The 15,366-nt window shown below is 34.2% G+C and overlaps 1 protein-coding gene across 1 annotated transcript in view; it reads left to right on the forward strand.

Moving 5' to 3' along the window:
- LOC118200982 (putative fatty acyl-CoA reductase CG5065) overlaps positions 1 to 15,366 on the forward strand; it is a 67,760-nt gene that overhangs the window by 33,101 nt on the left and 19,293 nt on the right. The window contains exons 3-5 of the mRNA XM_085827691.1: positions 3,092 to 3,208; positions 8,664 to 8,839; positions 13,122 to 13,194. Coding sequence (XP_085683817.1) covers positions 3,092 to 3,208; positions 8,664 to 8,839; positions 13,122 to 13,194 — 366 coding nt within the window. The remainder of the gene's footprint in view (positions 1 to 3,091; positions 3,209 to 8,663; positions 8,840 to 13,121; positions 13,195 to 15,366) is intronic.

Consider the following 15,366-nt stretch of genomic DNA (forward strand, 5'->3'; position numbering starts at 1 on the left):
TTAACAGTTTTAACAGTGTTCCTTTGATAGCAATAAGGCAATCTTTTAATAATGCCAACAAATGACCACGAGATTTCTAATATAATATATATTAACTAAACAGCGTCATACGTCATCTTTATGTGTTTAAGACTATTTTAATTTATTTTAACCATAATTTTATTTCTAATTTTTTAAAGTAAATGATTTCATCAAATAAATTAAATCAATAACAAATTTGTAGGGAGTGTTGGTAGACTACCTGAAAATATAGCAATACTGCAGTACGAAATTAAAATGCAGAAACGAAACTGTTGATTAAATTTTTTTTAATAATTTCGTGTAACTTGACCAAGGGAAATTAAAAACTTCAATATGCGATCAAAAGTCAGAGTTCATGTGATGCTTACGAGAACTGTACATAATGAGATAGGACCTAAAAATCGGTACAAGAGTGAGGCAATTATCTGAAAACTAATCTACGTTTCAAGTTAATTAGAACAATATTCGTACTCGATTATTTTCTATATTTTTCGAAGGAGATTATTATGCAGTGTCTATTTCTGAACTTGTGCATTATGTCATTTTTATATTTTTTAGTCCTAATGCCGATTTTAAACTTTCAAGATCACCTTATTTTAGTTTAAAATGTTGCATCATCAGTTTATAACTGCTTTTTTTAAATTGTGACATTTAATCTATCATAAAATGTTTTCCTCAGATAAACGTTTTGGGTGAGCGTATATATCAACTGCTAACCCAGGATCTTAGAGTATACATATTAATTAATAAAACACTGAGAAAAGGATTTTGAGGCTATTTATTGTTCTAGAAACAAGATTTTCCATTTCCTTCTTTTTAGACTGTTTTCGAAAATAATAACGAAGATATTCATTTTTAATTAAGACTTTAAAAACCTTAAGAAGCTGGGAATAAATACATTAAAGTACTCTTTCCTAGAAACCTCAATAAGCTTTATAACTATGCTATTTCTATAACCTATTAATAATCTTTGTTAAAAAAACTTTTTAACAGATAATTATTAAACTCTGGAACAGAGGAAGAATGCCAAAGCCTATATCTCAAACCCATTGACCCCCAGTATACTGAAATTAAACTGTCGGAGGAACAACTTCAGCAGCTTTATCGCTACAATTTTTTTTATGTATTGTAATTATTCCTTGAAAACAAAAATTATAGTTTCAAATAATCCAGTCTCGTCAAATTACACCTAAATTCCAGATATCTGTTCTATGTTTATGCATTACTTTATACAGCCTCGTAGTCTTTGGTAACATAAACTCACTAGCTCTGGAAAGACTGTAGAGGAATTATCCTCAGGTCTTTAACAGTAGGCAGAAAAAGTCAGAAGAAGGATGTAAATAGCCCTTTTATTACTTTACAGACTATCGACTTCACTTGGGTTTATATTAGCCAACACTCTTAGCTTAACTAAACAATTAATGTTGAAGTTAAAATAAAATGTAATTAGACTAACCTAACAGCTAACAGGATAAAGTAAACGCGCTGGAAGGCTCTGCCTTGTAGAAGCCGGCAGGACAAGCCTAAAGCTTTCAACGTCTCAGAATTAAATCGCTATTTAATCGCACTAACAACGTGGCCTCAAGTAATCAGAATACGCTCTAAAATCAACTTGCAAAACCTTCGCATTAATAGAATTTCTTTTTCCCTTAATCTGAATAAACGCGCGCTATTTAATTTACATTGTGTCATGGAAAGCATGGTTGTAAAGAAGAGTGAAAGGAAAGTAGCTTTAACTAAAAATTAACTATTAGTCAAAATAAATAAATAAATCCTGACAACTTAAAAAGGCTTTAACTTCTGTGAGTTATGATTTGGAAAATTAAGGTACCACAATAGGATTATTGAGAAATATATTAAAAGTGTACAATGTTTTGGCTTAAAATTTGATATGGGCGAGTTAGACATATAAACATCCTCGTGATTTAATAACCCTCTATATTATCTTAACAAAACAAAAACTGTACTTCAATTAGTCGGTGAATATATTACAAGGAAACTGTTACGGATCCAAACTTTCTTATATCTAGGTCGTTAAAGATGCACACTGCTACGTCACCGATTGGTAATTTCAGTGACTGAAAAGTTATGTTTGTTTACTGGAAATTCCAATACTCTAAAGCACATCGGTTGGGTTACATTGGATTATCTGAATACGGCCAAGCATAAGAGCACTGTCTGCCTTATGAAAGGTAAGGCCTTCATGGTGGACGTTCTAGGAAAAACTGGTTCGCATTCGTATTACACATGGAGAAAACCATGGGAAACAGCTATGCAGCCAGCCCGTTCACCTGGGATCGAATCAGAGTCGAACTCTCAGTGTTTAGCAGTCTTAACCATTCGGTCACTCATGGAAACGGAAGCAGAGAGAAGCAAGAAATCTGTGGTAATTCAGTGTTAACCTCCCACAAAGAGGCTATCTTATCACACTCTTTTTCAGTTCCTTCAGACTTTTGCCAACAACAGAACTTACTACTTCAAATGTATTTATGAGACATCTTCCAAATTCCCTCGTCGACTCTGTAGTGATAGAGTGCATGCCATCTCATTATAGAGTAGGGAGAATCGAGAGGGCAGATCTGCTGGCAAAGAAAGGAACGACTGTACTCCAGAAAAAAAAGTAACGAAAGAAATTTCGTTACTTTTCTCTCTATAAGAAATTAGTAGACATGAGCTTAGTTAGATTTATCACTTAATTCTACGCATAAGTCTAGTGAAAAGAGCTTGGCTTTTGGATAAGCTATTTGCTATCCTATATTCTCTTCGTAATATAGGTGTGGCATCTTTCGGTCTCTGAACTGAACATGATTACCTTAATACTCATATATTTTACATTAGGCTCGGGAACTCTTTGTCACTGTAAACATATAGACGGATAACATTTAAACACGTGTGTTTAACTTATAAACCGATAAATATTATGACACAAGATAGCTAGCGTCTTAAGTTATAAAAGCCAGGCATTTGTAAATAAATAAATGAATAAGTATTTACCCGAAATTTAAATATTCAATTATAAGACACTTGACTAAACTAATAAGCTAAATTGAATTTTGATACTTTATCTTAGGTCCTTCTGGAAAAGCTATTGAGAGCATGCAGCAGTGTAAAAACCGTTTACGTTCTTCTGCGAACCAAAGATGGAATGGACCCCAGACAACGACTGGATGAACTTCTTACCTCTCAGGTAATTCAGGCATCATTACATCGTAAGGTATTAGTAAAATACATGCTAACACATGTTAGTAGAAACATTTAAGATACTAGTTTTCGATTTTTTACTTGTTATGAGTAAGAAAGTGTTTCCCTTTTTAGAATTTTCTAAAACATATAGCAATTTACCATACAGCAGTAACTTAATGTTAGCGAATCACTTAAAGGAATTCAAGGAAGAATTCTGTAGATTTTGGAAAAGAGAAAAAATATTTCAATCTTCTATCGAACGAAATGGTTGCTATCCAAGACTTTAAAGATGTTTAAATTTATATCTATTGAATTCAGTCGGTTTTTTTTTTCAATTCGCTGGAGAAAATGTTTCAGATGTCCTCTATAAGTGAATAAGATATAAATAAAATTTTAATTCATTTGTAAATTGAATCTAAGCGTTTTTAGAAATGTAAGAAGAAGAAAATAAATGAGTACGTATACTGACATGCAAAAATTAAGGACGAGGCAGAGAAATGAGCACAGAAGTCAAACAAGCAACAAAATGGGGAAAAAGACCAATCAGGAGATAGATTTGTGACCATTACAGTACAGCATGCGACTATGTGGCCATTATTTAGAGGAAAGACTGTACGACAGGGTGTCAGTGAAACCTATTGCACGGTGTACAGGGATTTTAACGACGCCAAGTTGCTACTTCGGTGAAGTCAATCCAGAAGACGTCATAAGGATGATTTTACCCGAGATCACGTCTTTGGGAAGCTCAAAGGGTTATAAGCGTAGCAGAGGAGTTTAGAAACACTCAAAACGTTTCACGAGCCTGAAGAGCATTTCAAATGGCAGGAACAGTTATTCGAGCGTTCAGCAGCTGTCGTCTGCGAGCAACAACGGAGGTGAGCGACCGGTGTATTGTCTACTGGCGGGAAAAGACAGACGGGAAACATCGCAAGGCACATGTACAGACTACTGAACGTCCTCTATCACCTTTTAGCGTAGCCATGAGGCTGCACAAAGTATGACGACTAATCCGGTATGTGCCATTAACGCCTGCTCATTAGATGCCAGGTACACAAGGACTGTACACAACAGGAGTAAGTTCGAGTGCTCTTAACAGACAAGAACCAGTTTAGTCTGACAAGAAATTCTGGACGTATATACATCTGGAGAGAGAAGGGATTACTCAATAACCTCTCCGACATCATCGAAATGGCCTATTTTGGAGGTGCCGGAGTTCACGTTTGGAGAGGTATCGTGCTTGGTAGCCGGACTGAGCTCCATATCTCGCAAAGAATTTCAATCACTTTCATCCGCAATTGTACTACTGTTGAGGTGCTGTGGTTTCGAGTTCCTCTTTCTGGATGACTTACATCTCATCGTCCAGTAGCTATAGCAGAGCTCTTGGTGAGTGAATGTATTCAATGCATGGATTGAGCTGCAAGGTCCCACAGAACACGCGTGAGACCTTCTCAGAAGACGTTTGGCAGCACGTGACGATCCCGTTGCTGAAACTGGGGCTAGAAGACGGGGCTGCGATGCTTCAACAACCTTGTTCTCAGCATGGACAACCTTGTTCTCAGCATGGACAGATGTTGTAATTTCTACATCGCAGTCAGGGGTGATTATATCCCTTTCTAAGGACTGAATTTTTCTTGCCGAGTGCCTGTTAGCATTTCTCTATAGTTTTGCTCGGAGTTATTTTTTTAATTTAAGTGCCTCTTTACTTTTTTTATTAATTGTTTAAATGGTTTTGGTCACTTGTTCCATATTTTCACATCTCGGAGTGATTTATGATATGATTATGGTATAATTTGGGTCGATGTGGAACACTTCTACACGATGTTCCATTCGAAAACTCGTCTTGTCTTTAAATTTTTGCAACTAATGTATGACTGTAGATAGAACATTTTACTGTGGGGAAAAGGGGAAATAAACTTGCGCTCAAAGGTAAGGAGTGAAATTTCAAGAAATTTTTGCGCCTAACAATTTTGAAAGAACCTTCGCAGCCAAAAACTATTTTTTTCCTGACGTAAAACAAAAGACATAAATAATGAGCAATAATAATTAAAAATAAAAGAAAATGAATAAAAAATAAATTAATATTATTTATTAATAAAAATGATTAAAAATTAAAGAACAAAAATATATAAAATAAATAAATAAATAATAATAATTAAAAAATAAGTAATTAAAAAGGTAAATAAATAAATAAACAAAAAATTAACAAATGCGAAGCAGTAACTCAGATAATTAGCTTGTAATTAAATAAACGTTCTATTAAACATTTTGAAATTCAGTTTTAAATTTATAAATAAATATAATACTAGAAATGTAATTAACATCATTACGTGAGCACAAAATCTTCATTTAAGTATAAGGTATTTCATATATCGTACATACGAAAATTTTCTTCTGTAAACAGCGTATTTTTAAATTTAGAAAATTCAAAATTAAATTTGTTGTGAAATTTTTGTCATTACTAACAGATAGTAACAAAAGGCAACTTCTCATGGTTTTTTAATAAAGATCTTTTTTGGTATTTCAGAGATTTAGCAAACGGAAAAGTATAATTTTGAATTCAATGTTTTGATTCCAATTTTGAAATGGGATTACTTGTTGCTTTTTACGTAAATTCAGTTCGATTACAAATAACGTAAATTCTTTAGCGTACTTGATAGGTAAATTCTAATAAGTACTATTAAAAATCCTTAATCATCATTTATTAACTCTAAGTCATTTCAATTATAACAGAAATTGAACAATCCAGAATGAGTCTACAAGTAGAAGAATTATTCGACATTCGTGGAAAAATGGAGCATTCGCGAAATCTCAGATTCGTAAAAATATTGACAGAAATTAAAATTACTATCCTAACTATAAGTAATTATGCATTGGTTTATCTCAATTCCTGTAGCAGAAAATATTTCAAAATTCCGCTTTATAGTAAAATATATAATTGTTTAAAATTATTAATTATGATGCAGACTAGAATGCTAGAAATAAATACCTGGCCTTCTACGGGGAACAGTAATTATATTTTATAAGTTCTTTGTATACAGCAGTCTTTAAAGAAAGCTAGACTTTAAACAACAGCTATGCTACTGAAGTGCGTTTTCCTAAGTTATCTGTACTTATTGGTAGCAAAGCTGTCGAATACTTAACTCTGACTACCAATAAGTATTTGGACACCTGTGATAGAAAAGAAAAACTAACTTTATTCAAAATCAATAGTTGGTAGAGCCTCCACGAGAGGTAATTACAGCCTGGACCCTCCGGGGCATACTTTCCACAAGTCTTTGTATGACATCTAGTGGTATTTTCTTCCACTCGGCTTGGAGAAGACATAGAAGTTCCTTCACCGATTTTGCACGGGTAGTGCACCCCTGAATTCGGCGATGCAACTCGTCCCAGAGGTTCTCGATAGGGTTCAGGTCTGGACTCTGGGCAAGCCAGTCCATTCGATGAACTCCATTGGCACCATACCAAGCCTTGGTTAACGTCGAAACATGACAACTGGCGTTGTCGTCCTGAAAGTAACAGGGGTCCAACCCGTAAAACTGCCATAACGTAGGAAGCACATTGTCATCCAAAATAGTGCAGTAGGCATCAAAGTTGAGCTTACCATGAATGGGGACCAAGGGTCCCAAACCATACCAGGAGAAACACCCCCAGACCACAATTCCACCTCCGCCGAACTTGACTGTTGGCACAATGCATTCTGGCAGGAGACGTTCTCCAGGTAGACGCCAGACCCAGACCCTGCCATCCGAACGGTAAAGGGTGAACATTGATTCGTCACTCCAAAGAACTCGTTTCCACTGATCTACGGTCCAATTTCGATGTGCTTTGCACCACATTAACCGAGCAGCGCTGTTGGACTTTGTGATCAAAGGCTTATGGGCAGCAGCACGACCATGAAAACCAAGCAGATGTACTTCCTTACGGATGGTATTTATTGAAACAATACTCCCGGATACCTGTTGAAACTCTTCACGGATGAGGGCCATCGGTTGGGTGCGGTTCTTCCGAATTTCTCTGGACAGCACTCGTCGATCTCTATCTCCCAGTTTCGTTGGTCTGCCGACTCCGGGGCACATTCAGACAATCACCGCTCAACCACCACTTCTTAATCACATAGGCCACTGTCGATTTTGGGTATTTCAGATCGCTAGATATGTCCCTTAAGGAGCGGCCACATTTGTGATACCCGAAATTATACCTTTCTCGAAATCAGAGAGCTCCGAACTGCAAGACATTTAGCATGCGACTAAAGCCGATGCTGTTTCCTACACAATATATACCGGCGGAGTCCGTGACGTACCTTAGGACCGCAGATATCGTCATTTGCATAGGTGTCCAAATACTTATTGGTAGTCACTGTACATTCTGTGTTCCTTATAACAGCTGTCGCCAACCGGTGGTGCCTGAAATCTTTTTCATGGTCTGTAGAAAACCTGGGACATTATTTTTATGAAGATTGAGATTAAAAAATGACGAGTAACAAAACCTATTATGAAATATGGATTATACTTTTTTTTTTTTTTTTTTTTAAGTTTTAACTACTACTTTTAGCGAAATTCCTTCTGAATCTAGGGTTTTTTAGCTACTTTTGCAGGTGTATCTCGCGACACTTGAAAGTGAGAGTTGGCATCCATAGATATGCTGCTATTATCAAAAATAACGCGAACTGGAATTCTCTTTCCTTTTGAATTACAAACATATGCTATTGTGGTCGTTAAATAATACAGTTTCTCTCTGTGTCAATAGGCATCTTGATGGATTTTTATGAGAACCATCTGCAGTCTTGTTTATAATTGCATCATTGGAAGTTTCCGTTTTTGTTTTGTCTAACTGTTGATCGATGGCGCCATTGCTGAGTAAGCTATGATTATTATGTTTACAATAATTAAAAATTGGCGGCCTAACACTGTCAGTTTATTGATATTGATTTGCGTTTGCCGGTTTTTTGTTCTTTTCGTGAAGTTCCTTTCCAGTGATATGGAAATGTGAAGCTTTCTGTACCAGAAGGTAAGATTTTTGTACTTTTCATGTAATTTTTCAGTGTGAACGAAATATTTGTAGTTTGTTGATTATTATTGCATAAGTGTATTTACCTTTCTTTAATTCATATTAGTGGTTCGCCAAATATAAAATTATATAAGTAGTGGTCCGTGAAGGTTCTAAGGGTTGACGACCCCTGCTTTATAATTACTTAATAAATATATCATCAGAGAAATTAATCATGAATACTTAAATATGCTTAATAAAGCTTCACCTTTTTACAATTCTTTGTGGTTATATTAATCATTATTACCTTTAATGTTAAAATTATTCGGCATTTTGTATGCAGTATATCTAGAAATTGACTATTCTTAGAAAAATACATAATTTTCTTTTTTTTTCAATAAAAATATGAATAATTAAGGGGATATATTTATAACGGTTTTTTAATCAACTTATGTATTTAAATTCATCTGCAGGTGTTTTCAAGGCTAAAACATGAGAAACCCACAACTCTTACAAAAATTGTGCCAATTGCGGGAGATATTAGTCTTTCCAACTTAGGACTAAGCCAGTCGGATGTGAATATGCTATCCAAGCATGTGTCTGTGGTATTCCATTCAGCTGCTACAGTCAGATTCGATGAACCTTTGAAGTAAATACTTGTTTTAAAATTCTTTACTTGCTTGTCTACCATTAAAATTAATCATGAATATATCTTTGTCGCTGTTACTAAATAATGAATACGTAAACATGTACTATGTATACATGTACGTCCCTGACATTGAGTCCCTAGAGCCAGTAAATGATGAATACACAGAGTCCTACCCTTGAACACGCGCTCTAGAAGCCCGAATTTTGAATTTGTTTATTATTTATTTCACATTTTGTGGAAAATTTAATAAAATTGTGATTAACAAACTCAGTGATTTCAAAGAAATGGGTTGCCACTGCCTAAAATAAAATATTTTTAGCTTCCAGGCGTCAGTGAGCTGCCAATCGGCAAAGCGTAAAATATTAAATTTTTCTTTCAAATTTAATCTCTCTGTTATTAATTAACAGATTAAGTGATTTAAAAGCAGTAAATTCAGTTCTTCATGTTTATTATTATTAATTATTAGCTGGACCCGTGAAAAGAAAATAGCTGGGCACATTAAAATCATGATATATTTTAGTACATTAAAAATATAAATTAAAAGCGTTCAGTTTGTTTATGGTGGTGCGATGGAAAAGTTACTATGACAATCCATCAGAATACATCAAAATTTCTGCAAGAAATGCAGATAGGAAAAGAAAATGCTTGGGATAACAGCGATAATAACAGAATGATATCACAGTATATTAAAAAATTGTTTTTATCCACATCAGTATGTACGAGTAATTTAATCCTACATAATCTGGAATATATAAACATTGTTAAACCGCTCGTTAAAACGACATTGCTAAATTGAAAAAAATTATTTAAGTATACAGATATTAATCTTCTATTCCCATGATCCTATCGAAATAAAAGAGTAATAAAGTAAAACCTTGATTCACGAATTTAATTCATTCCTGAAAATATTTCGTCATCCGAAATATTCGTAAATTGAAACGATTTTTCCCATAGGAATTAATGTAAAATGAATTAATATGTTCTTGGATCCGAAATGATTGCTTGGAAAAGAGTAATTCGTATACAAGTTCGTAATACAAAACCAAAGATTTCATTAAATCTGACATATACAGAATATTTAACCCAATGCTAAACATAAAGGGAAAACATAAATTAAATTTTACCAGATCTATATGAAATGAAGTTCACGGCGTAAGTACAGCAAAACATGCAAAATGTTATTGTTTAAAAGAAAAATTCCATTTCGTGAAAATATCAGGTAGCTGCTGTCTTTCTGAGGATTTAGATTTTCTCTCTCTCTCCCTCTTTGTAGAAAGAGAGACCACCGCCACCACCTTTTTTAGTTTGGAAGCCATTGCAGAGACATTAGGTATTTTGCCCTCGCCGGGAATTGCTCATTTTTTGTTTGAACCTGGACCTCTCAAATACGTTCCGATTCAAATGCTACCGTTACAACACGAAAGCATGCTGGAAGAAAGGAGAAAATACCTTATATAGTGCCCCTTTGAACCTTTGAAAGGGTGACTGGGGATTAAGGGACCCAATCACCAAATCCTGGTCTCGACGAATTATTTTCCACCACTTTTTAGTTCGGGCGTCCTGGTAGAATCGTCTCCCCATTTTCGCCATTAGGATTTTTGGAAACACAAAAAATGAGCAATGCCGTTGCCGGGACTCGAACCTGGACTTCTTGAATATGCGCCGAGTGTGCTACCGTTACACCACGAAGGCATGCAGAAAGGAAAGAGAAAATGTCTTATACCTTTTTCTTAAAACCGATCGTTTCGATTTGAGAATCGCTGAGCCTTTGTCCCATTAAATATTTACCAACTGTAATTTGTTTTTGTCTTTGTTTTGAAAGGTTCCTAAAGCAAGACACTGCAAATATTTCTGTTACAGCTTACTTCTGCTTTATTAGAGTTATAATGTTTTGTGAACCTCTGCACCTTACCTCATTTTGCCCAAATTTCGCAAATCAAGTTACCTCAGAATATCTTTCCCTACGCCTTCTTCTTTTAAACACATTTTGTCGGCTGCATTAACTATATTTTGTAGTTTCATTTGCTGTCGGATTATATCTTCGTATCTCGAAACATAGTTCGTCATCCAACGCACTTTTCATTCGGAAAATTTGTTCGTGATTCAAGACGTTTGTGAATCATGGTTCCACCGTATAAACGAAAATGTGATTTTTCCTATTTTGAAGTGTGTTCTTGTTTTGAATATTAAATTAAATGAACTTACTGTTCAAATAAAACTGCTTAAAAATACAGGTAAATTGTTAAAAGCATTTTCTGTTATGATAAAGAGTATTATTCTTTCCGGTATTTTAATGCTGTCAGATTTGGGCTAACCGTGGATGTCTTCTCTGGTATTGTCCGGTTAATCGGGAGTCTACAGTATTTCAAAATCTATGATAATAGAATATTAGAAAACCTTATCTACTAAGTGAGGAAGTAAACTTAAGCAGATTGAAGGAAGAGAAAATGAGGAAGAAATAATGAAACATCTCGCAGCTTTAAATCTTAAAAATATTTTCATAAAACTTTTAAGTGAAAAGCGAAAAGAAATATTTAGAAGCATTGCAGTTAAATAGTTTTAACAAATCTTAAATTAAGTTTCTGAGTTTAAGTTGATATGGTTTTTTTTTCCCTTGTAGAACACAATTAAATGTTTCCTTAAGTTTATGAAAACTATTTTAGAATACTTTATGCATCTATATTCTAAAAAGATCTGCTTTATAAAAATATGCAAATGTTTGAAAATCAAAAAGAAAATCATTGATCATATATTTTTTGATAATATATGAAATTTATTAATTATAAAAATTTAAATTTTATTTGGTATTAATTTCATTAAAAATTTTAACTCAGTTCGATACAAAATGGCACGGTCGTCTTTCATGAAATAGTTTTACAGCGTACTGATTCGGACTTTATAAATGATGTACAATGGGCATTTAGCGCCCGGTTATAGAGTACTGCTTATCTGGGAATAGCTGAAACTTTTAGCAGAGCTGCGGTTTATCACTACATAGCTCAAAGCATCACATAAGATAGTTTTCGATGATCTATTGACAGCGCTGGTGAGCAAGTTTGAGCTTGAGCAAGCGAGAACAAGATGGAAAATACACTGAACAGATTTTTCGATCATCTTTTTTCGGAAATAATTGGCCTTTGAACCGTATGAACCACGCATGATAACAACCCATGCGCTTATGGAAATCAGACTAGTTTCTTTGCTTTCAACACTCAAGGCCATATTTTTCTCCTTTTTAAAATCTGAATCCTATATATGTTTCTTTTGTTTGCTTCTTGGTCTGCCAATTGCTTTAAAAGATGACCTCCTTAAAAAGCAGAGCTTTTAAAATTTAGGGCCGCAAAGGGCGGTAGAAATTGGTAGTCCCATGGTTTCCACTAGGTGGCAAAAAGACTAAAGAAAGGGCGGCCGATCCTGGCCCTTTCTCCACTATTTTATCATAAAGCGGCCCTCGATAGAAATGTTAGTACAAAGGGTAGTTAGCCCAGAAGGGTTATAGTCTCGAAGCGTCATTTTGGGTCGAATAAGATATTTTTGTCACCAAATGCTTTGTATTACACTTAAAGTAATATTAATATTGATATTGTTTATTATATTATTGCACTTATACTAATTATCACCTTTTATTATATTATTGCTCTGTATTATATTTAAAGAAATTAAATACTGAAAAATCTGCATGAATGTATGTACGCTTTTCGCACTGTGAAAAAACAACGATACCTACAGCCATCAAATTTTGAATAACGTAATCCTCCGCCCGAATATGGGCACCTACAGGCCTGAATTTTGAATTTCTAATTTTATTTTTCATACTTTTTAAAATCAATTTTTGATCAAGAAACTCAATGGTTTCAGAACGAGCAGTGGCAACACACTGTGCGGAATAAAATATTTTTATCCCTAACGCGCTAGACTGTCTATCGGAAATTCTAAAGATATGCTGTTTTTAAATATCTCAAATGTTAACTCAAATGCTTTCGTAAAGTATATGGGTACAAAGGGCTTTGACTCTAAATTATGATCACCTTGTATTTCTCATTACTTTATATGCCTTAAATTTTAATTGCAAGTCTCAGATTTGAGGATTATGAGCTAGGTTAAAAAAAATATTATTGTTGTTTTTATTGAACAGGAAGAAATATCAAAATAGCATCAGAAAAATTTGCCCAGTTTTTTAAAGCACATTTACTTCTATTTCACTCATATATAGTATTAGATATAAGTTATATAAAATATTTGTTTATTATCTAAAAGTTAATCATCTGTTTTCTTATTTCAGAAAGTCCGTCAATTTAAATCTTTTGGGTACACAACGGGTCCTGCATCTGTGCAAGAAAATGGCGCAGTTAGCGGTAATTATTCCAAATGAAGGCAAAGTTTTCAGCATTTCTGTAACATTACATTGGATATAGTAATAGCTCCTTACAAATTTTATTTGTAAATTTCTAAATCCATTTTGGTTTTACGCCAAAGGTTAAATTTATATCTTGCTTAAACATTACCAAAAAGTAAATCCCCTTTCTTTTTCGCCTGCTGCGAAGTATTATAACACAAACTTTGTTTATCAACAAAAGTATCAAAGAAAATTACCAAATAATTTTTATCTTTTTCTCATATTACAACAATAATACTTGAAAATTGAAATTTAGAGTCTTCTAAACCTCAGCAGTGAAGTATGATAGTTCGGTTCATGTGACATCACCTTATGACTTGTACTAATCAACAGTGCTTTTAATAAATAAAAATATTCAACCTGACTTTGCGTTGATTTTGTGAGACAAATGACACCATCTCTGGAAATGAACTGAAACTTTTCGTTTGAATTCAGAGTCATGCAAAGGCTTATTTTTGGCAGTTAATAAAATTGAGATTGACGTGTATTCGTTTCACCTTAATAGGTATCAAGGATGCCCTATTGTTCACAAATTTCTTCTAAAATTTTGAAATCTTTCCGAAATGCATTTTTGTCAAGCAACTGTGTAATATCTTTTTCACCAGGACGTTTATTGTGTGATTGTTAAACAGCATATTCACATAAATCTTTACGCATTTCCCCCCTTAAGCACTGGTAGTAGACATGTAAATTTCCAATTATAAAAATGTTTTAAATGATGTAAATATTCACATTCCAAAATTATTTATTAAAGTTCGATTTAAAAAGTCGATTTTATGAAAATTAAGAAATCTATCGTTTCTCAGCGTTTACTCGTTACTATAGTTTTATTTACTAAAAGTTTATACTTACTCTTAGGAAAAAAACACTAAAAGTTTGATTCCCCAAAATTAACCGATATATATTTCATTTCAAGGTTTGAGATTTTTTTTACACTTTTCAACGCCCTGCACCAGGTTTTAGCAAGGGACTTCTAAGGGTGACTCTTCTCCTTAGACGTTCTTTACCTTCATAACTTTGAGGCTGCTTAAAAATAAATTAGGGTGATTTGAGATTGATTTTTAGAGGTTAATTTTAGTTTTAATTAAAGAATAATTTATAATTTCCTGACGTTTGGTATGCAGAAACCATTTTAACACTAGTATTTTATAAGTTTTCAAATGCTAAAAATATGTTAATATGTTCATAACACTATTATTCCACGCACAGTTTTTAATATATTCATAATACTATTATCCCACACACAGTTTCATTACTTTAAAATTATAACTTAATTGTCATACAAAAAATTATTGGACTAAAGATATTTTTATTAATATATTAAGATATTAATTATATTTGCTAATAATATTTTATTTATATTTTATTAATTTATGTAGATAATGTTATGAGTTTACTATGGGCCAATACTTAAAGCATGCCACTTTTTTCTAGCACACAAATTTAAAAAGATTTTGAGAATAAGATTTCTTTTTTGAAGAAACTTGTTTTGATCAAAACTTTTCAAGACAGTCTGCAAATCAATGCTCGTTTTTTGATCTATTAACATCAGAAACCTTTCCCATGTCCCACACATGCTCTATTCAAGTTCGGTGATCTAGCAGACTACGGCATATGAAAAATTGTTTCCCTCTCCAGATAAATACGCACCACTCGAGCTCTATGCGGCGTGTGTTATCGTCCACAAACATTGCACTGGTACCCATTGCAGCGAAAACAGGACACACAAGAGGGTACAGAATTTCGTAGCGTTATCGGACGGCTGTGTCGGAACTACTAGGAACCACGTAGAGGTCGGTGCAGCCGTTCGTTGCTATCCCAGCACACAAGCAGGCAAGTAAACCTCTTCCTCTGTAATGGTCTCTTTCGACGATATTTAGCGCCCGATAACGTGTCTCTGGCTCATGCCATATCATCACCCTTCGGAAATCGTTACGCATATTAAATCGAAAATCATCCATAAATGTACGTGACGTCCCTGCTCTGGTGTCCAACTGCAATGTTCACGGCCCCAATTCAACCATGTTCTGACATGCGATAGGGACAAAGCAAGACAAACCACACCAGCCGTCGGACGTACAGTCCACTAGCATGCAGTCGATGCGACACAATCTGGGGGGACACGGGCAAC

Source organism: Stegodyphus dumicola, chromosome 12 (assembly GCF_044657685.1).
Source record: "Stegodyphus dumicola isolate Sdum_Otavi_A_Nest chromosome 12, ASM4465768v1".
Classification (NCBI taxonomy): domain Eukaryota; kingdom Metazoa; phylum Arthropoda; class Arachnida; order Araneae; family Eresidae; genus Stegodyphus; species Stegodyphus dumicola.